The sequence below is a fragment of the Girardinichthys multiradiatus genome, chromosome 21 (assembly GCF_021462225.1).
Source record: "Girardinichthys multiradiatus isolate DD_20200921_A chromosome 21, DD_fGirMul_XY1, whole genome shotgun sequence".
Lineage (NCBI taxonomy): Eukaryota > Metazoa > Chordata > Actinopteri > Cyprinodontiformes > Goodeidae > Girardinichthys > Girardinichthys multiradiatus.
Genome location: NC_061813.1, coordinates 965,516 through 988,026, shown reverse-complemented (window position 1 = coordinate 988,026; position 22,511 = coordinate 965,516). Strand labels below are relative to the sequence as shown.

The window sequence follows — 22,511 nt, the reverse complement described above, 5'->3', positions numbered from 1 at the left end:
CCTATCTCACAAAATTAGCATATTTCATCCGACCAATAAAAGAAAAGTGTTTTTAATACAAAAAACGTCAACCTTCAAATAATCATGTACAGTTATGCACTCAATACTTGGTCGGGAATCCTTTGGCAGAAATGACTGCTTCAATGCGGCGTCTTATGGAGGCCCAGGATGCTTCAATAGCGGCCTTTAGCTCATCCAGAGTGTTGGGTCTTGAGTCTCTCAACGTTCTCTTCACAATATCCCACAGATTCTCTATGGGGTTCAGGTCAGGAGAGTTGGCAGGCCAATTGAGCACACTGATCCCATGGTCAGTAAACCATTTACCAGTGGTTTTGGCACTGTGAGCAGGTGCCAGGTCGTGCTGAAAAATGAAATCTTCATCTCCATAAAGCTTTTCAGCAGATGGAAGCATGAAGTGCTCCAAAATCTCCTGATAGCTAGCTGCATTGACCCTGCCCTTAATAAAACACCGTGGACCCACACTAGCAGCTGACACGGCACCCCAGACCATCACTGACTGTGGGTACTTGACACTGGACTTCTGGCATTTTGGCATTTCCTTCTCCCCAGTCTTCCTCCAGACTCTGGCACCTTGATTTCTGAATGACATGCAGAATTTGCTTTCATCCGAAAAAAGTACTTTGGACCACTGAGCAACAGTCCAGTGCTGCTTCTCTGTAGCCCAGGTCAGGCGCTTCTGCCGCTGTTTCTGGTTCAAAAGTGGCTTGACCTGGGGAATGCGGCACCTGTAGCCCATTTCCTGCACACGCCTGTGCACGGTGGCTCTGGATGTTTCTACTCCAGACTCAGTCCACTGCTTCCGCAGGTCCCCCAAGGTCTGGAATCGGCCCTTCTCCACAATCTTCCTCAGGGTCCGGTCACCTCTTCTCGTTGTGCAGCGTTTTCTGCCACACTTTTTCCTTCCCACAGACTTCCCACTGAGGTGCCTTGATACAGCACTCTGGGAACAGCCTATTCGTTCAAAAATGTCTTTCTGTGTCTTACCCTCTTGCTTGAGGGTGTCAATAGTGGCCTTCTGGACAGCAGTCAGGTCGGCAGTCTTACCCATGATTGGGGTTTTGAGTGATGAACCAGGCTGGGAGTTTTAAAGGCCTCAGGAATCTTTTGCAGGTGTTTAGAGTTAACTCGTTGATTCAGATGATTAGGTTCATAGCTCGTTTAGAGACCCTTTTAATGATATGCTAATTTTGTGAGATAGGAATTTTGGGTTTTCATGAGCTGTATGCCAAAATCATCCGTATTAAGACAATAAAAGACCTGAAATATTTCAGTTAGTGTGCAATGAATCTAAAATATATGAATGTTAAATTTTCATCATGACATTATGGAAAATAATGAACTTTATCACAATATGCTAATATTTTCAGAAGGACCTGTATACATAAAAAACATTGTATACCACATGTACTGAAATATATTTGTTTTCATTTCAACACTGCCAACTATCTGTACTCTAATAGCAGATATAATGTTATCTAATCCCACTGTAATCCCTACTGTAATTTTGTCCTGCTGACCAACAAAAGGTTTTTCTCTTTGTCATCCAAACCATGGTTTATGATGAACATATGATTTATGACAGTCGGCTGGAGCACCTGTGGGTCACATCAGAAAACCCATCATCAATGTATAAATTTGAGTGCAACTGGATTTAGCTTTAGTGTAAAGCTCTTTGAGTGGTCAGTGACCATTTACCATTACTGTATATAAGCTTTTTGCTTTAGTTTTCTCATTCTGGTTTGGCTTTGAATTCCTTAGGAACCTTCTGTATACAATCAATATCAACAATTAAAATAAACCAAAAACAGACAATAGAAATGCAGTGATTTATTATACCACAGGAAATATTTTATATTTACATCTGAACCAGATGGGATCAACCAGTGAAAGCCTTACACATGCATAAATTATTAGCAGTGTGGACGTGGAGGCAGTGGCTATTACTGGAGTCTGAAAAGTTGAGAAATATTGCAACAAAGTCACCAAATTGGCAACAGTAGAACCTGCTAAAAGCAGAGAAGACGTCACAGGTCATAAAATGCTGTGGAGTCCCACACATAGAAGATCATCTCTCTGACAGCAGCAAGCTGGTAGTGCCTAGTCAAAACTGCTTGGTACCCATATCCATTGACTGAAATTATTTAATAAAACAATAATATCAAGCAATATAATGATCTGATGCTCACAAGCTCCCTTTCTATTGCCACCATGGGCAGCACTCACATTGTCCGTCACAACTATCACTGCATGGTGGGATCCATGTTGGACTGAGGAGCAACGTTCCCATATTCTCAGCATGACTGGGATGGGAAATTTCAGTATCAGTGTGATGAAATGAGTTTGGGAACAGCCATTTAGGGTTCCCAGTTTAATCAGAGTATAAAAATGTCCTTGGATGGCTGTTCAGATATCACAAAATGCTTTATATGAATAAATTTTATTAAATATTTCATCTAGATAAAAACAGGGCAGCAGAAGATCAGAATCAGCTCTATGGCCAAGTTTGTACAGACAAACAAGAAATTGGACTCCGGTACACTTTGCTCTCAGTGAAGATTTTTTTTTTTTTTTTTGGATATATAGCAGTGGAAATAAAGAATATCTATTTAAATGTACATACAAACTTACAATACCTATTTAGGCTTATGTACTTACAATAGAATATAATGTGAGATCAGTCCAAGTATTCATGGTGTTGTTCTGGACTGTCAAGTGTTCATCAGAGAAATGGCTGGTTTTAGCAGACAGCTCTCTGTAGCGCCACCTGAAGGTAAAAGCCTAAATAGTTTGTGTGCCAGATGTGTGTGGTCTGCAGAGACGTTAGCTGCCCTTTTCCTGACTTTAGACCTGTATACGTCCTGGATAGAGGGAAGGTCAGCCCTGATGATCCTCTCTGCAGACCTGATTGTTCGTTAGATTAAAGAGCAGAAAGAGGAAAACCAACATGATGAGACCAAAGTTTTCCCTGGAAGTAACTTGACAACCTGGGGCGACTGAAATAGCTTTTACTGTAACTAACTCTATGTGCTCTCTTTCAGACTCTAACCTTGAAAACTGGCTCAGAGTTTATCTGTTCTTTCTTTCTAGATGAAACGACTAAAGGAGCTACATCCATTAACATTTACTTTTTCTTCCAATAGAAAGTACTGCTGGATCAGTGATTCTTTGTTCTCTTTGTGTCTCTGCTCTGTTCTCTCAAACCTCCAGTCGGTCGTGACAGATGGCCGCTCACACTGAGCCTGGTTCTGGTTCTGCTGGAGGTTTCTTCCTGTTAAAAGGAAGTTTTTCCTCTCCACTGTCGCTACATGCATGCTCAGTATGAGGGATTGCTGCAAAGTCAACACCAGTGACTGTCCACTGTCTCTACATGCTCATCCAGGAGGAGGGAATGCTGCAAGTCACTGACTGGATGCAATCTGCTGGGTTTCCTTAGATAGAAAAACTTTTTATCCAATTTGAATAAATAACTGAATCTGACTGAACTGTTCAATGATTAGGATTAATTGGAATGTATGAACCTGACTGTTGTGAAGAACCTTGAGACGACATGTGTTGTGAATTGGCGCTATATAAATAAACTGAATAGAATTGAATTGAATTGAATTGAAATAGACCATTAGGTATCAACCAGTCATGGTCCTATTTTATAAGAGCAGACATTTATTGGAAAAGTTATATTTATGACCTATTTTTAAACATTTATGAGACTCCACCTTACTCAACTAATTTGTAAGGTGTAGCATCCTCACCCACCACCAAATCCAGTCTGGAAGGGTCATGATAGTCTATGAAGTACCATGCTTTGCTGGGAATGGTGCAGTACATGGTTCTGTTTCCGGTTGGTGTTTCAAAATAAGTGAAGGTGTGGGGTGAGAGCCCGGTTCCTGGAAACATGTTCCTATAGCTGAAGCTGTCATGATTCACTTGTGCTGAGTTTTAGTTTATTATCTCAGTATCTTCACCCGTGATGTTCCCTAGTTGCTTCTTTTTAGTTCAAGCATTGAAGATTAGGTTATTAGTTCATATCTATGTACATTTTGAATAATTGCTGCTGTGTCTCTCTGTCAGATCCTGTTCATTCCCTCTTTCCTCCCTCAGATCTCCCCCTTATTTGGACTCAGCTATGTCCTTGCATCTTTTGACCGCCTTCTACTCAGCCATGCTCTGTGTCTAGGTCCTTCTCTAAGTTTGCTGTTACTTTCATTAAATCATTCTGCTCATCATGCTGCTTCCAGACTCCTGTATGTGTTTGGTCCCGCAAGCAACCAATAATCCTTGACAGAAACACACCAGAATCTAGGACAATATTCATTCTAGACTGGTCAGAGCGTTTCATTCATCTTCTATACGACTTCTTCCATAGTGGTTCGTGGGGAGCTGGTGCCCATCTCCAGTAGTCTACGGGCGAGAAGCAGAGTACACCCTGGACAGGTCGCCAGTCCATCGCAGGGCAATGGATTCAACTTTAGTGAATTCATCTAGGATTAGTAACACTAGAATTTTCTTTGCAAGCTTTATTCACAAACCTGTAATCACAATACAGTGCATCAGTGTGATTCTTTTCTTCATCCACTCTAACATGAGAACCTGAACCCTACAGCAGGCCGAGGCCATCACTGGAGCACCAAGAGTGGAGCTTCTCACTAAAGACGCATTTGTTTGCCCTCCGTTTGGTAAATAAAAGCTGAACTTCTAATGATGAACACTGATGTTGAAATCCTCAGAAATGGTTTCTGCACCTGCTTTGTCCTGTTCTGGGTCCCAGAGTCCATTCCAGCAGCTGTCATGCCTCAAGAGGACATTTTAGACAGGTCATAATTTCATTACGCCAAAGTCTTAGTTTAAAATACATCCATCACACACTGTAAAGTCTGGCTTTAAAACTGATCCCATAGTGCAGAGGTTGAGGATTCACATGATCATAATGTCATTTTGTCATAATTACCAACAGGAGAAGCCTGGAATATGTCATAAAGCTTTAAATGTTAACACCAGCAATATCTGAGAGTCTTGTAAAAAAGGAAAGATGGAAAATAAACTTAGGTGATAATAAAGCTGTAATCATGGTTCCAAATGTTTAAGAATGACCCATTTCTCAGCTAAGGAATGTTTAATATTATATAACATTTGAACATAACGTAGAAGTTGTACATTTCACTGAATGCACTCATATTACTGCTGCCACTGGGCTGCACTGGTCTGAGATGAGGTTCTACTACAGACCATACATACAGAGCAGGAACACTGGATACTAGAAGCACTGGTAGATAAAAGAATGAGACACATTCACAGTATTGTTTGATCATATCTATGCGTGTCACATCTCAGATGGCACTGTGTAAAACAACATAAAATGACATAAGGAGAGAAAATAGAGTAGCTGGTTTGATTGCATTGATGTTGGAGGCATGAGGAGAAGTCCGGGATCAGAATGAAAGAATTTGTTGCTGGTTCCTCACAATCTCCGTTGGGCTGGATTAAATGTCAGGAGCAGAATTTCAAAACCAAAACTACAGACAGAGTCCACAGAACATTTAAAACTCGCTTGCAATGATTCTGAAATTATACATTAGAAAAGAGAAAAACACAAAGAATTTTATTCTCCAACAAATTTTCCCTTTTTTAAAGCAGACGCAAAACAAGCACCATTTCACACAATGAGAAGTTGGCAAATTGTTAAATCATAAAACCAAACCACAGAGCAGTGGAGATAAATAACACAGTTTTGCTGACAGGCAACATTTTCACAGAGGCAGCTCAGCCAGGAGTCCTACACTAATTTGCAGTAGTACAATAGAACTAATACCAGTCGGTACTGGTTTTACGGAGCAGAAGTACATCAGGCCAGAGTTCCCTCTCCCTGTTTAACCCAGCATCTCCAGGAGACCATTCCCATGTCTGATTGTTATCCAACCAATAAAGTGCTTTGAAAAATAATCTCCTCATTATAGTCCACTTTATGTATTCCAGTCCATAAACTATCCAGGAAAGGTTATACATAGGAAAGAAAAGAGAGGAATAATTAAAAGGGTCTATGCAGGCACGAGCAGAGAGTTCTTCTCTTTCTCCACCAGTTAGCTTCCTCTTCCTGGTTTGGTTTTTATTTCTTGAAAGGTGTCAGTCTCCCAATGTTATGCCAGAAGGTGGTTTTGCGCTTGGGCTCGGCCAGCATGAAGACCTGCTGCTGGGGCAGAGCAGTGGGCAGGGATGGATGTTTCTGACGCAGGAGAAAGTCGCAGTATGGTCTGGTCACTGCTGACAAGGAAATAAACACATTTTATTGGGGACAAAATCTACTACTGAGATTACTACTTTTGTTCCAACAAAAATAATAATATTTAAAGAGTGATTTTCAAATTTTCAAATCACTTTAGACACAAACAAGGCCATCATTTAACAACGTGCAATATGTTGGAAAGAATGGATTGCGCCTTCAGAACATTGACCATGGGACACAGGAACTAGACCCACAACCGGGCGATGTATGTATTAAAAACAGACAGATAGACTGTGGGGGAGAAAAAACAGTTTCATAAAACAATCACTACCAATGAGTGACCATGTAGCTTTCTCTAGTTTGTCAGCTTACACTTAGAATTCTCAACTTAATCAAAGAGTATATCATTTTCCTTGGATGGCTGTTCAGATGTGGCCAAATACCTTCCAGGAAAAAAATTTAATCATTCATCTAGATAAAAACAGGGCAGCTGAAGATTAAAGAGCACAAAGAGGAAAACCAGAATGATGGGAGCAAGTTTTCCAGTTTTCCCTGGAAGTAGCTTGAAAACCTGGGGTGACTGAAATACAGGTCCTTCTCAAAATATTAGCATATTGTGATAAAGTTCATTATTTTCCATAATGTCATGATGAAAATTTAACATTCATATATTTTAGATTCATTGCACACTAACTGAAATATTTCAGGTCTTTTATTGTCTTAATACGGATGATTTTGGCATACAGCTCATGAAACCCAAAATTCCTATCTCACAAAATTAGCATATCATTAAAAGGGTCTCTAAACGAGCTATGAACCTAATCATCTGAATCAACGAGTTAACTCTAAACACCTGCAAAAGATTCCTGAGGCCTTTAAAACTCCCAGCCTGGTTCATCACTCAAAACCCCAATCATGGGTAAGACTGCCGACCTGACTGCTGTCCAGAAGGCCACTATTGACACCCTCAAGCAAGAGGGTAAGACACAGAAATAAATTTCTGAACGAATAGGCTGTTCCCAGAGTGCTGTATCAAGGCACCTCAGTGGGAAGTCTGTGGGAAGGAAAAAGTGTGGCAGAAAACGCTGCACAACGAGAAGAGGTGACCGGACCCTGAGGAAGATTGTGGAGAAGGGCCAATTCCAGACCTTGGGGGACCTGCGGAAGCAGTGGACTGAGTCTGGAGTAGAAACATCCAGAGCCACCGTGCACAGGCGTGTGCAGGAAATGGGCTACAGGTGCCGCATTCCCCAGGTCAAGCCACTTTTGAACCAGAAACAGCGGCAGAAGCGCCTGACCTGGGCTACAGAGAAGCAGCACTGGACTGTTGCTCAGTGGTCCAAAGTACTTTTTTCGGATGAAAGCAAATTCTGCATGTCATTCGGAAATCAAGGTGCCAGAGTCTGGAGGAAGACTGGGGAGAAGGAAATGCCAAAATGCCAGAAGTCCAGTGTCAAGTACCCACAGTCAGTGATGGTCTGGGGTGCCGTGTCAGCTGCTGGTGTTGGTCCACTGTGTTTTATCAAGGGCAGGGTCAATGCAGCTAGCTATCAGGAGATTTTGGAGCACTTCATGCTTCCATCTGCTGAAAAGCTTTATGGAGATGAAGATTTCATTTTTCAGCACGACCTGGCACCTGCTCACAGTGCCAAAACCACTGGTAAATGGTTTACTGACCATGGTATCACTGTGCTCAATTGGCCTGCCAACTCTCCTGACCTGAACCCCATAGAGAATCTGTGGGATATTGTGAAGAGAACGTTGAGAGACTCAAGACCCAACACTCTGGATGAGCTAAAGGCCGCTATCGAAGCATCCTGGGCCTCCATAAGACCTCAGCAGTGCCACAGGCTGATTGCCTCCATGCCACGCCGCATTGAAGCAGTCATTTCTGCAAAAGGATTCCCGACCAAGTATTGAGTGCATAACTGTACATGATTATTTGAAGGTTGACGTTTTTTGTATTAAAAACACTTTTATTTTATTGGTCGGATGAAATATGCTAATTTTGTGAGATAGGAATTTTGGGTTTTCATGAGTTGTATGCCAAAATCATCCGTATTAAGACAATAAAAGACCTGAAATATTTCAGTTAGTGCGCAATGAATCTAAAATATATGAATGTTAAATTTTCATCATTACATTATAGAAAATAATTAACTTTATCACAATATGCTAATTTTTTGAGAAGGACCTGTAGACCGTTAGGCATCAACCAGTCATGGTCCTATTTTATAAGACCAGACATTTATTGTAAAAAAAATATAATTCTGACCTATTTTTGAACATCTTTGGGACTCCACCTGACTCAACCAATTTCTAAGGTGTAGCATCCTCACCAACCACCAAATCCAGTCTAAGAAGTACCATGCTCTGCTGGGAATGCTGCTGTCCATGGTACTGTTTCTGTTTAGAATGAAGCAAAGACTCCATAAGCCTTATGACATCTGACCCTGATGGGTGCAGGTATTAGACTCATTACGACATCCCCCAAGCGGACCAAACGTGGCAGGTGTGAATACACCCTCTGTCTAGTGCTGCTGATGGTCTTGAATGCCTCCATAATGTCTTCTCTCTCCACTTTTTTCACTTACTGCTCCTGCACTGATACATAAAACAACTATTACTAACACTTTATATCCACCTGTGGGTCCAACACTCATGTCCTCTGGCACCACCAAACTCTTCATAAACGTGAGGGTGCTTATTAATAGTCTACATGTGGACAAAGTATGTCCAAATTTGGCTATTAGTGACAGTGATAGTACAGAGCATTAATTTTATAAGTAAGAATGTATAATAATGCTGTTTTGGACTTGGTGGCCATAATCTGTGTTGATAAAATCACTGTGATGAACTAGATTCCTTGGTTAGATGCAACTACAGTACATGAAATCTAATTGAAACTAAAGATATTTTCACTCAAAGGCTCCTAAATGTCTACCTTTGGGTTTCCCAGCTGGATGGCTTTTGAACGCATTCAGCATGGCTTGTTTCTTCTGGACTTCAGTGAGAGAGAAGCCTAAAAAGGAAAAAGGTTTCTGTGAAAAACAAATGTCCATGCTGAACACCATATTTATCGAGTATTAATGAACAGAAAGTGAGTTTCAGTATTGCAGCATAACTGTCCCCAGAAAACTGGTCTTCATTTGTTTTTAAGGCAGACAAAAAGAAACTGAGAAGAAGATAAAAAAGACTTATAAACAATGCAATAATAATTGCATTTAAGTCGATAATAACAATGTTGTTAATTGTGGAGTAGAAGGGGTTGACATCTTGCAGGACAACAACAAAGGCAGCGAACAGGGGTTCAATAAAATATTTAAAGGTTTGACTATGTACCCTTTTTTTTCTATTTTCCTTCCACTTCACAATTTGCTCTACTTTGTGTTGGTTTATACATAAATGTCCAGTAAAACACACCGGCCTTTGTATTTGTAACATGACAAAATGGGAAAAAGTTCAGACGGTATGAATATGTAAAGTTAGAAACCTGGAATTTGTCTGAATTTCAATCTTTTTAAACAATATAGGCATTGGCATAAACTATCAAACCTGTCTCACGGTCATGATGGACCTGCTTTCTCTCATCAGCAAAAGCTCGGATCCAGCGCTGTTTCTGTTCAGGTTTCTTGGTACACAGGAGGTGGACTTCATCACCTCTCCTTGCCCGAAGCCTTAGTGCATTCTTCACGGTAATATTAAAATCTTTTTCCTTGCCATCTTCCAAATCTATCACCTCCATTAGATCCATATCCATGCGTCCCTTGTAATACAGTATGTCCCTGCGCAAGAGATCCTAAAATGACAATGAACTGTTTAGCAAAAAAATGTTGATAGAAGTGAGAATGTTCTGCTATGTTCTCTCTCTGTTTTTTTGCTTCCTAGAAGCTACATCTGGCCTGGCTGGCCCCTTCCTGGGGGGGACATTGGCCAAGCTGCTGCTGCCAACGACTTAATGCTCACCTTCTATAGATTATACACTTTGCCCTATGTTACATTTGTGATGATTATGATTATTGATTGATGAATATTTATCAAAAAAATCATAATTCAGGAAAATTGTTTTCTCAACCAAAAATTGTTGCTTACGAATAGAACTCAGAGATGTCATCTGGTGATGTGATTATGGGCTCAAAGTTTTTAATAATTACAATTAGTTATTTATCATTAATAATTTATCATTATTAACCAAAACCACTAAATGTCACTGTTTAATCAACTGCGTCACCAATTGGTGGGGGAACTTTCGCCCTATTTTGACAGATAAATCACTCTTGCATGAAATAAACACAAACCAGAGTTGCCAGATCCTGCGAGAAAAACAAGCAACCAGCTCTATGAAAACAAGCCCAACGGGCAACCACCACACTATGTAAAACAGAGGGCAATTATAAACATTATAAATGTATACAATTATTATGGCATTATACATAAGCAACAGCAAAATTATGCCAAACATTAACCATGAAAATTTTGAATAACTTAAATTCTTTGAATAACTTGTACTTTTAAACTCTGATATAAAGACCTCATCTGAAGGCCACGTCAAGTTGGGAGGTCTGTAGCAATTGACTCTGAAGAAAGTTGGTGACCAGCATCTGTCAGTTTATGTGTCCTACCACTTCACGGCTAAGTCATTGTTGTTCAAACCATCTCTTCCGTCGATTTTGATGGGCAATGTGAGATCGTTGGGAAACCAGTTGGATGAACTCCAAGCCCTACAAAGGACCCAGCCAGAGTACCAGGCATGCAGTATTATGTGTTTTACTGAGACATGGCTGCAGGATCATATCCCCGACTCCAGCGTATCTCTGCCGGGCTTTTTAACCATACGAGCTGACAGAGATTTAAAGAGGAGCGGCAAATGTAAAGGAGGTGGACTGGCAGTACTTGTGAACAACAGATGGTGTCATCCAGTACATGACACTGTCAAGTGTCATCTCTGCAGTCCAGATATTGAACTGTTGGCAGTAAGTTTTTGTCCATATTATTCACCCAGAGAGTTCACCAGTGTTATTTTGGCAACAGTTTACGTTCCACCTTCCGCTGTTGCTGACACTGCATGTGATGCCATCAGCTCAGTTGTTGCTAAGCTACAGATACAAAACCCCAATGCTTTTGTGGCAATTTCTGGTGATTTTAACCATGCTTCACTCTCTGCTACACTTCCAACGTTTCAACAGTTTATCAGCTGCTCTACCAGAGAAAACAAAACGTTGGATTTGTTTTATGCAAATGTCAAGGACTCATACATCTCTACAGCAAGACCTCGTCTAGGGAAATCAGATCACAATCTTGTTTTTCTCTGCTCGAAATATAAGCCCCTTGTTCAGAGGCAACCTGTAATAAAGAGGACTGTGAGAAAATGGTCACAGGAAGCTGAAGAAGCTCTGCAAGGTTGCTTTGAGGCTACAGACTGGGACGCACTGTGCCAGCCACATGGAGAGGACATCAATGCCATGACTGAGTGTGTAACCGACTATATAAACTTCTGTGTGGATAACATCATCCCCACCAGAACCGTGAGATGCTTCCCCAATAACAAACCTTGGATCACCAGTGACCTGAAGGACCTGCTTAACAAGAAAAAAAGAGCCTTCAGAGAGGGAGACAGAGAGTTTACAGAAGCAATTTAAAGTCAAGATAAGAGACAGCAAGGAGGTGTACAAGAAGAAGCTGGAGAGCAAGCTCCAGCAAAACAATATCAGAGATGTTTAGACAGGGATGAAGAAGATCACGGGCTTCAAGCAGAAAGAAGATCAGACTGATGGAGGTCTGGACAGAGCCAATGAACTGAACACATTCTTCAATAGGTTCAGTTCAGAAACAAGCTTCGCATCCTCCTCTCCTGCTCACAGCCAAACAGACATTCCACCTTCCTTTGACCCATAGGACCCACAGCTGTCCAGTAACACCTCACATTTTTTATCTTCCACCTCTGCCCTAGACCCTTCTGCTTCTACATATTTGCCTTCAACCATATCAGAAGATGCTGATGCTTCCTTTGCTTCCCCCTTCCACCTGTGTGTTTCAAGAAGTCAGGTAAAGAGACAACTGGAGAGACTGAATAGGAATAAGGCTGCAGGTCCAGATCATGTCAGCCCTAGAGTCCTTAAGGTCTCTACGTCCTGTCTTGTTCCGGTACCAAAGAAAACTCACCCATCAGTCCTCAATGACTATAGACCTGTTGCCCTGACATCTCACATCATGAAGGTCCTAGAGAGACTCCTGTTGGCCCACCTGAGTAAGCAAACACTAAAACATCAGGACCTCCTTCAGTTTGCTTATCGCTGTGGAGTTGGAGTTGAAGATGCCATCATACACCTGCTTCAACAAACCCACTGTCATCTGGACAAAGCCAGCAGCACTGTGAGGATCATGTTCTTTGATTTCTCCAGAACATTTAATACAATCCAACTTGATTTGCTTTGTCAGAAACTCCAGAAGACTCAGGTGGAGGCCTCAACAAACTCCTGGATCAAAGACTACCTGACAAACAGACCACAGTTTGTGAGACTGAAGGGTTGTGTATCTAACCAGGTAGTCAGCAGCACAGGAGCACCACAGGGGACGGTACTCTCACCATTCCTTTTCACTCTGTACACCTCAGACTTCCAGTACAAGACAGACTCCTGTCATCTACAGAAATACTCAGATGATTCTGCAGTCGTGGGGTGGATCAGAGATGGTCAAGAGTACAGGAAGGTGGTGGACCGCTTTGTGGCATGGTGTGGAAACAATCATCTCATCTTAAACGTGAATAAATCAAAGGACATGATTGTAGATTTTAAGAGGAACAGGAATAAGTCAAAAACTATTTATATCATGGGAGAAGAATTGGAGGTGGTGGAGGAGTATAAATACCTCGGTGTTCACCTGGACAACAGACTAGAGTGGAGATGCAACTGTGAAGCCATCTACAAGAAGGGACAGAGCAGACTGTACTTCTTGAGGAAACTTAGGTCCTTTGGTGTTTCCAGCAAGATGCTGCATATCTTCTATAAGTCTGTTGTGGAGAGTTTGATCTCTTCTGCCATCATCTGCTGGGGAAGCAGCATCAGAACCAGGGACTTAAAAAAGCTCAACAAGCTGATAAAAAAGGCTGGCTCTGTTCTGGGGACTCCTCTGGAACCTCTGGAGATCATTGTGCAAAGAAGGATTCTTCATAAAATGAAGAACATTATGGAGAACCCTGAGCATCCTCTTCATGAGACTGTCCTACAACAACAGAGTGTCTTCAGTCAGAGGCTTCTTCAGATCTGCTGTAAGACGAACGCTACAGGAGATCCTTCCTGCCCACAGCCATCAGCATCTACAACGGCTCTTTGAAGAAACCTTCATAATGAGCTATAACAACATTTAATTTCCCTTTGGGATTAATAAAGTATTTTTGAATTGAATTGAATGAATTCCCAATCGCTTCCACTTTCTGACAGTTGACTGTGGAATATTTAGGAGCGAGGAAATTTAATCACTGGACTTGTTGCACAGGTGGCATCCGATCACAGTACCATGCTGGAACTCACTGAGCTCCTGAGAGCGACCTATTCTTTCACAAATGTTGGTAGAAACAGTCTGCATGGCTAGGTGTTTGATTTTATACACCTAGGTTTATGGAACAACTTCTTTCAATTACGTGGATGGGGGACTGCATACTTTGGGCAGTACAGTTATAACCTATCACCATTCTGGTTATGTATTCACCTGTCTTTTGGAAGTGCATGTTTACCCTGAACCCATGCATTTAACAGTATGGTGTAAAAATAAAAATGATAATATTGTTGTTATAACTTTCAAACCATGTTAAGAAGAGGTAAACTACTAAAGTACCTTTTTGCAATAAACTATCTGATGGTCGAAGAGAAAAAACATTCTCTGCTGGCTCTTAGTCTGTGGCTGGGACAGCTTGGTCATCTCCCCAGAAAAGATAAGTTCAGAGCTTCTGACCAGAACATCTTCACCCTGTATGGATAAGAACAGACTCATACTGCTTCTACTTGCTTTTGCTACAATTGCATTTTGCAGAATGAAACAACAGATTTCAGAACAATGTATCACTTCAAACCTCCCAGTCTTCTATAGAACTCTGCCACTGGGCAATTTTGTCAATGTTCTCAAGGCGCCGTTTCCTCTCATTGATCAGCCTGGCAACATTTTTCATGGCATTTAGGGCTGCCTCCACATCCTTGTAGTCCCTGAAGATCCAGGATGAACATTCAAAAATACATGTCAATGTCAATTTTATTTATAAAGCACATTTAACAACAACACTTCATGTTGACCAAAGTTCTTCACATAAAGTTAAATACAAATGATATAACTACAGAAGACAGACATAAAACCAAAAAACTGACATATACAATAAAATAGAATTAAGACTAAAATATAGAATCATCTGAACCAAACTGTGCTGATGGACTCAAACTGAACTTGAGTTTCTTAACTCGATTTTCAGGAGGGATTTAAACGACTGAACAGACACAGCCTTCCGGATCTCAAGGGCAGTTTCTTCCAGAGATTGGGACACAGCAAAACCCCTCTGCGCCTTAATTTGGCCATCTGGCTAGAAGATCTCAGGGCTCTTCTTAGATTATAAAAGTTAAGAAGAACAGTTAAATAATTGGGTGCCAAGCCATTTAAAATTTTAAATGTGATTAAAATAATCTTAAAATCAATACGAAAATGCACAGGAATATAATCATTTAGTCAAGTCATTGCTCTAAAGCAAACTCTGTACTTATAATGATCACAAGCATGTTTAGAAACACTAATACAGGTTATTAGAAATATATATACCTACCACAAAAAATAAGAAAAGTTATGCTTCTCTCAAAATCTAATATGAAGGTGTTATGATTAGGGGTGTTTGGTTTTTGGTTTGGGGGTTTTTCTCCGACTTTTTGTTCTCACAGTTGAGCTTTGGGTCCTGCTCTGTTTATTGTTTTCCAGGTGGTCTTGCTTTTCCAGCAATGGAGATGCCATCCTACTCCATCATACCGCCTGGTCATTGATAGAGTGGCTTTCCAACAGTAAGGCTTTAGCAGGAAGCATTACAACAAAGGAAACATGAATTAAATATAAACTATTTTACTAGCGCTTGGTTACTATACCCGCATTCTAGTTGTGGTGAGATTGAACTTTTTACACATTTTACACTCTGACCAAGACTTTTAGAGAGCTTTAATTTGACTTTAAACTGAGCTGAAATGATCTGTTATGCAGCGGATGATCTTGAGAATTGTTTATGACACTAAAGCTTTTATTATAGAAGGTCATTTAGATGCAAGTGAAATATGATTTATTGTTAGATAAATCATCATCTTCTGATAGTTTATCACTTAGTAACCTTTAGAAATGATCCATAGTGTAATCATGAGTACTTCTAACTTCATACAGGGATTATATACTTTGAATACATTCTAGTTTGTTGTAAAATAACACAGTTGATAACCTTGAGAAAATAGTTGATTCTGTTTCAGATCCAGTGAGACATTCAGAGCCCCGTTTCAGAACAGAAGCCATCAGACAGTCTGAGGGAGACCTTCTTAGCTTATCAGCAGCTGCTTGGGATATTCCCCTCAACAACATCCAAGATGGGTGTGGTGGTGGCCAAGCTGACGGACCAGAGGTGGCTCACTTGGAGTACATTCCTCTCCAAACTTTCACTAGCCATAAGTCGGGTATTTAGTTCACTGACTGATAAGCAATACCTTTGTGTTTAAATTTGAGAGAGAGAGAGACACTAATAGAAGTTTTGGTCACGTTTGATGTTTAATCATCTAATTATACCCTAAACTTTCCTTCACAGTTTGCTTCATAATGTCTCTTAAGATGGAACTTAGATTTCATGTTTTATGCTGTTTTCTTTTCTTTAAGCCGGTCCAATATAATTATTCAGTTTCAATTGAAGTGTCAATATTGTGATTTTGAGATGTATATTATATTATATTATATTATATTATATTATATTATATAAATTTATATGCTGCTTTTAATCTGCCTCAAATGTAACCTAAGTATTAACAATCAGCCAGTGAATGGAAGCTTTAATGGCTCTAATCTGTAACTGATTGACCGGAAACCAAAAATCTTTTTCCTGTCATTGAATGCATCACAATAAGTACTACCAGGTAGCACTGTCAACAACGCTTTTCAGTGTGGAAGTTGTTACGACAGAAAGAAGATCAAATAAAAGTGAAACTGGTGTAACTACAGAGCTGTGTAACACTGACTGCTCTCTCTCACAATATAATAGTGAGTTACGTATGTTATGTATCTTGTGAAGGGAATATGGTGTAATAGTTTTCGGTTTAGTTTCATACAGGAATACTTTCATCCCAGGACCTGGAGGTTTTTACTGTATTTATAGACCTGGAGTGATGCAGACAGAAGCAGCTCTTTAACTTTGGATTGCCTTTGAGAAAACTGCTGTTTTATTTTGTTATGCATATTTCATGCTATACCAGTTCAATTTTTTATTTCCCCGGAAAGAAGCAGCATTAATATTTTGTTACTTTGGTTCTCAAAGAGGAATCAGAATGAGATAAAATTGATACTTGTAGGTCAGAGCTGCACAAAATGCAGATCAGATATGCCACAAAATCTCAGATCAGTGCATCTCTAATAAATATTTTCCCACAAATAGGAGTGTTCTTCAATACGTAGGTTACCAAGAACCTTCAGACCATTGCTCCATTACCATTGTTCAGTGATACAGCGTTCTTAGCCGTTTCTTATGGCACACATGATAAAATGTATTTTCATGTGTTATGGTAAATGTTGGCTTTGCTGTTTAAGATCAGTCAACAACGTAATCAGGGATAATGACTCCTGATAAGCAGCAGCTAAAGCCAGACTGCAGTCACCTGTGCTGAGGGTTGGTGTATTTGAGGAGCTCAGCCAGCTGTAATGGATACTTGCAGATCTTCTGCACTGGAGTGAGTAGGAAGCCGTCTAAAGAAATATCAATCATCTTCTGGAGCAACCGACAGGCCTCAAAGAAAAACACGTACTTGTTGACTTTCATCAGCTTGGAGATTTGGATGCAGGCATTGGGATGGTTGTTACAATACTCTGAATAAATCTGGAAATCTGTTTGCTGGATATCAAAGACATGAAGAAAATGATTGGAGGTGAGAAGTTAGAAGAGATCTAAACCTGCTTTTAAAGTAAATCAGAACAAATATCTTACTTGTTCCAGGAAACAACAGCCTATCTCACTAAGATGGGGCTCCTCCTTGTTAAACCTTTTCTCCAGGCCCTTCAAGAACTTTCTCTGGAATCTGTAGATCTCTTCAATGTTCCCAAAGATGGTTCGAAGCTGCTCTTCACTGAACATGTCTGTCCTCTTACGGCACTGCTTAATGTAACCCTGAGAGAAACAAAATGAAGATCAGAGATTGCTGAATGGGATTCAGTTTGTTGGTCAGAAAATGCAAAGTAAAAAACACTATTTGGCAAAAGAAAAAAGAAATAAAACTACACGATTACAAGCTTAGTGTTATTAAAAAAACCTATTTGTTTTATGGCTGGAACGCATGCTTGACTTGGAGCCCATTGCTGCTAACCAAGTGGTGTTGTACTTCTGAAGGGAGTAAAAATCATGTAAACATTTTAAAAATACTGGGTTTTCATTTATTTTCAGTTTTTTTTTTTTTTTTTGCACGATAAAACCATTTCTCATCACTAATGATGTAGAACCTTTATACTCAAACAAAAAATTAAACCAAAACTCAGAAAACCAAGTATTTTATACCATTGAACCATTTTTTTTTTACACAAGATAACTGTTAAAAACCCTAGAACACATTTATTTGACATGATTAATACTCTTTTACTCTTTTTAAAATGATGATTTTCTTTGATCATTAAACTATGGCGAAACAACCAAGAAGAAAAAAAAAACTCATCTGTGAAATCAATAAGCTAACATGGCTTTGCTGAGCTCAGGGTTTCTACTTTAAGAAGTTAGTGTATTATCAAACTAGAAAAGCTCTCAAATTTTCATCCAAATCTGTCCATACCTTTTAGATATTTTGCAAACAGATGGACAAACCAACTCTGACAACAACAGAACCTCCTTGGCAGAGGTACAGAAACAACAAATGAGATGAGTGTGAATCCAACAGTAACTGACGTAAGTTTGGTTCCAGACCTCACAGATGTCTTTCAGGTGCTTGATGTAGTCTCGCTCTGTGCTCATGATTTCATTGATGACGTTGGCTCTCATCTGTTCTTTGCAGGGTAACCCGGGTCCTAATAACAAACCCAAATCGGCTCGGTCCCGATCTCCAAATTGGGACTCCTCCAGATGGGTTGAAAATTGCTCCATAGGTTCATCCTGATTCACACGCAGCTTCAGAGATCACAGATAAAATCCTCAGTGAACAAAATATACAACTCTCTGTATGTACTTGTCTTTGTATCAGGCATGATCAAAAAGCAAGGACTTTATGGAAAATAATTACAATAAAGACAAAATAAAAAGTGAAAACATCCATATGTATTGGTTTGTAGCACAACATCAACAGCAATTCATACTTAAACAATGAAATATGATCCATATACAGTTAGTGGTTCTGCCAGTAGAGGTTCCCTCACCCGTACAAAGCTGGCAGGAAACCAGCCCTCGCTGTCCATGATGCGGCCCCACCACCACTCCTTGTTTGTGGCATCAATCACTTCGATGACATCACCTGCCTTGAAGCCTAGTTCCTGGATGTCCATGGTAACATGGTCCCACAGGGCCTCAGCATACACCACGCTGCCAGCACTGATCAGCTGAAGATTCACAACAGAGACACTGTGACTACATTTGAAATAATTTTATGACAGCTAGATAAAATGACTTCATGAGAGCCAACATCAGCGTTGAGTGAGGCTGTCCAACAGAATGACAACCAAACATTTTCTTATGATTCTCTCACAATCGGAGCATAGAAATATTGGAGTTGCTATCAGGGCTGCTTTGAAGGTTTCTGGGGTACCATATGACGTGCTGATTGGTTGGCTTTCTCTATTTCAGACATCTATTTATTATTTTCTATCTATCCATGGTTGGAAGTTTCGCAAGTTAAAATGTTTGTGTATTTTATCTAATACCAGGACAAAATGATACATTCAGGCTCCAATATACCCCAACCGATACTTTGTAAATGCTCACAGAGCTAAATGGACTTCTGTGATATGGTTTTTAGTTAGAATGCATGTTTGGGGAGCATTTTCCTGGGGGGAAACCTAGTTGTGTCTATGGTTCAACCATATGGCTGGTTAAACTTGCTAACATTACCAGGGACTGGTGCCACTGGCAACAAAGAAGCTTCACAGCATGATGCTGCCTTGCTTGACAGCTGTTACAGTGTTCTAATGTTTCAAAGTCCCATCTTTGTTCCTAGTATTCTTCTTGTCATTGTGACCAAATAGCTCCATAGTTGTCCTGTCCCACATTCAAGCCTTCCTCCAGAAGGCATTTGGCTCATTCATGTGGACAACTGATGAATTTACTAAAAGGTGTCAGTACCCTAGACCTGGTCTTCTTAAAAATACTTTCTAGAAAGTCCAGAGCACCAGGGGTGAATCAAAGCGTATCTTTCCCTTAAGGTAAACTGCTTGTGTGCACAAGCAGCAGAGATGCAGTTCATTTTTTCTGTCTATGTGAGGATCCATACTGGTAATGTTCGCCTATGTGTCGCTCATCACTTCAAACTTAAACTTGACTTAGCTTTGCTTTATACATGTGGCTGGCTATTAACTGAAGGTTTAAACCCCAAACCTTAAAACTAACAGGTTACACTGAGGGTTGTTTTGCACCCTGATATCATGGGCAGGAGATGCAGGCTCAGCGCAGGCGAGCAGGGAAGCCTCAGCTGCATTCTTTTCCCCTTCATTTTCAGGTAAGCTAAAATACCAATTAATTAATTGAGATGACTGAAGCTTGTGAGCTAATGTGCTTGAACATAGTCAGGATTTTATTAAAGCAGAACAATGAGATGCTTTAAATCTATTACGGCCAAACTTACAGAAAGGCCGCCTGAATATATATTTTTTTTTAATTTTTGGAGTGCAGAATGGTTTAGAAATGTGCAACGAGTGCGTGCTTCTGCCTTTGTTTTCTAGACACCTCCTACTTTAGGAATCTGGCGGTTATTCAGTATTACTGGTTTCTGACAGTGCATTAACAGTCAGTCAAACCTTTACTCATGTTGCTTTCTAATCAGCAGATGGCGCTCACCCTGAGCCAGATTCTGGCTCAGAACTCCCGTTCTTTTCTCCACCGTCGCTACATGCTCAACCCGGAAGGGTGATTGCATCGAGTTCAGTGACTTGATGCAATCTGTTGGGTTTGCTTAGAAAGAAAACTGAACTTGACTGTGGTGTTTAATAACTAGGATAAAATTGGAATGTATGTAATTCACTTTCAATCCATCTGTATGATTGGATTAATTGGACTAGATATTTCTGTACACATATTTTTTTAAGTGCTTTGAGACTTGTTGTGAATTGGTGTTATATAAAGTGAAATACATTTAATTAATGGGAAAAGCAACAGACACTATAAAGGAGTTTCTCTGTGAGCAACAGGACGGCAGGAGAGAATAAAACAGATTTATGCTAAGTTATAAATGCTAGATTGGTTATTTGTGACATCATGACCTATATACAGATTTATATAGATCTTTATTTCAGACAAAATTGTATAAGTTCATGTTGAAGCTGTGAACTTAGTTCAGAATGTTTAGCTGGTGAACAATGAACATGAATGAATTCATTTTAACCTAAAATGAATTGAATTTAAAATTAGTTCTTGTTAAGACCTGACACAACACTGATTAGAGCCTTTATTTACGAGTTTAACCTTGTGTAGATTAGATACAGTTTAGCAACAATAGACAGTACAACAACCTTTTTACTCTCTTCTTTGAAAAAAAAGAAGAAATAACAGATTTTAAAGAACCTTCTTGGTCTTTTTTTCTGTTAAAATATAGAAGAAAGATGTGGCCCTCTGTCATTATTAGAACTTCCAACATAAAAACTTACTTGGAGATTAAAAAAATGGGCTGCATTCGATGGACTAAAAAAACATTTACCTAATAAAAAAGCAGTTTAGCTACATGAGAGAAATTTAGCTTCAACATGAACCATAGTTAGCGGCGTTGAAACAAAAGTATAGCTAAGGACGACAAGCTGTTGTTTGGTGTAAATTAAAACAAATACAGAAATATGTCAACATTGAAAAAACTTGATTTCTAGTTATCTGTGATATAAAAGACACACACATGATGAGCGTGGTCAGTCATACATCAGCAGCATTCAATTCAAAAATACTTTATTAATCCCAAAGGGAAATTAAATGTTGTTATAGCTCATATTATGAAGGTTTCCTCAAAGAGTCGTTGTAGATGCTGATGGCTGTGGGCAGGAAGGATCTCCTGTAGCGCTCCGTCTTACAGCAGATCTGAAGAAGCCTCTGACTGAAGACACTCTGTTGTTGTAGGACAGTCTCATGAAGAGGATGCTCAGGGTTCTCCATAATGTTCTTCATTTTATGAAGAATCCTTCTTTGCACAATGATCTTCAGAGGGTCCAGAGGAATCCCCAGAACAGAACCAACCTTCTTTATCAGCTTGTTGAGCTTTTTTAAATCCCTGGTTCTGATGCTGCTTCCCCAGCAGATGATGGAGAAGAGATCAGACTTTCCACAACAGACTTATAGAAGATCTGCAGCATCTTGCTGCAAACACCAAAGGACCTAAGCTTCCTCAAGAAGTACAGTCTGTTCTGTCCCTTCTTGTAGATGGCTTCACAGTTGCATCTCCACTCTAGTCTGTTGTCCAGGTGAACATCGAGGTATTTATACTCCTCCACCACCTCCACTTCTTCTCCCATGATAGAAATAGTTTTTGACTTATTCCTGTTTCTCTTAAAATCTACAATCATCTCCTTTGTTTTAGTCACGTTCAACATGAGATGATTGTTTCCACACCATGCCACAAAGTGGTCCACCACCTTCCTGTACTCAGCTTCTTCTCCATCTCTGATCCACCAACAACTCCAGAATCATCTGAGTATTTCTGCAGATGACAGGAGTTTGTCTTGTACTGGAAGTCTGAGGTGTACAGAGTGAAAAGGAATGGTGAGAGTACCGTCCCCTGTGGTGCTCCTGTGCTGCTGACTACCTGGTTAGACTCACAACCCTTCAGTCTCACAAACTGTGGTCTGTTTGTCAGGTAATCTTTGATCCAGGAGATTGTTGAGGCCTCCACCTGAGTCT

General features: G+C 40.1%; 1 protein-coding gene across 9 annotated transcripts in view; it reads right to left on the bottom strand.

Annotated features, from left to right (window-relative positions):
- Positions 1-5,116: 5,116 nt before the first annotated feature.
- arhgef4 (Rho guanine nucleotide exchange factor (GEF) 4) overlaps positions 5,117-22,511 on the bottom strand; it is a 60,657-nt gene continuing 43,262 nt past the window's right edge. For 5 of the 9 annotated variants that reach the window (XM_047349342.1, XM_047349348.1, XM_047349347.1 and 2 more), the window contains 9 exons: positions 18,842-19,021; positions 18,396-18,596; positions 17,433-17,612; positions 17,107-17,339; positions 14,307-14,436; positions 14,072-14,203; positions 9,794-10,037; positions 9,183-9,260; positions 5,117-6,276 (listed from right to left, as the gene is read on the bottom strand). In XM_047349342.1, coding sequence (XP_047205298.1) covers positions 6,122-6,276; positions 9,183-9,260; positions 9,794-10,037; positions 14,072-14,203; positions 14,307-14,436; positions 17,107-17,339; positions 17,433-17,612; positions 18,396-18,596; positions 18,842-19,021 — 1,533 coding nt within the window. In that variant the 3' untranslated portion in view covers positions 5,117-6,121. Of the gene's footprint in view, positions 6,277-9,182; positions 9,261-9,793; positions 10,038-14,071; positions 14,204-14,306; positions 14,437-17,106; positions 17,340-17,432; positions 17,613-18,395; positions 18,597-18,841; positions 19,022-22,511 lie in introns of those variants that run through there. The other 4 variants (XM_047349343.1, XM_047349344.1, XM_047349345.1 and 1 more) reach the window with 4 other exon arrangements.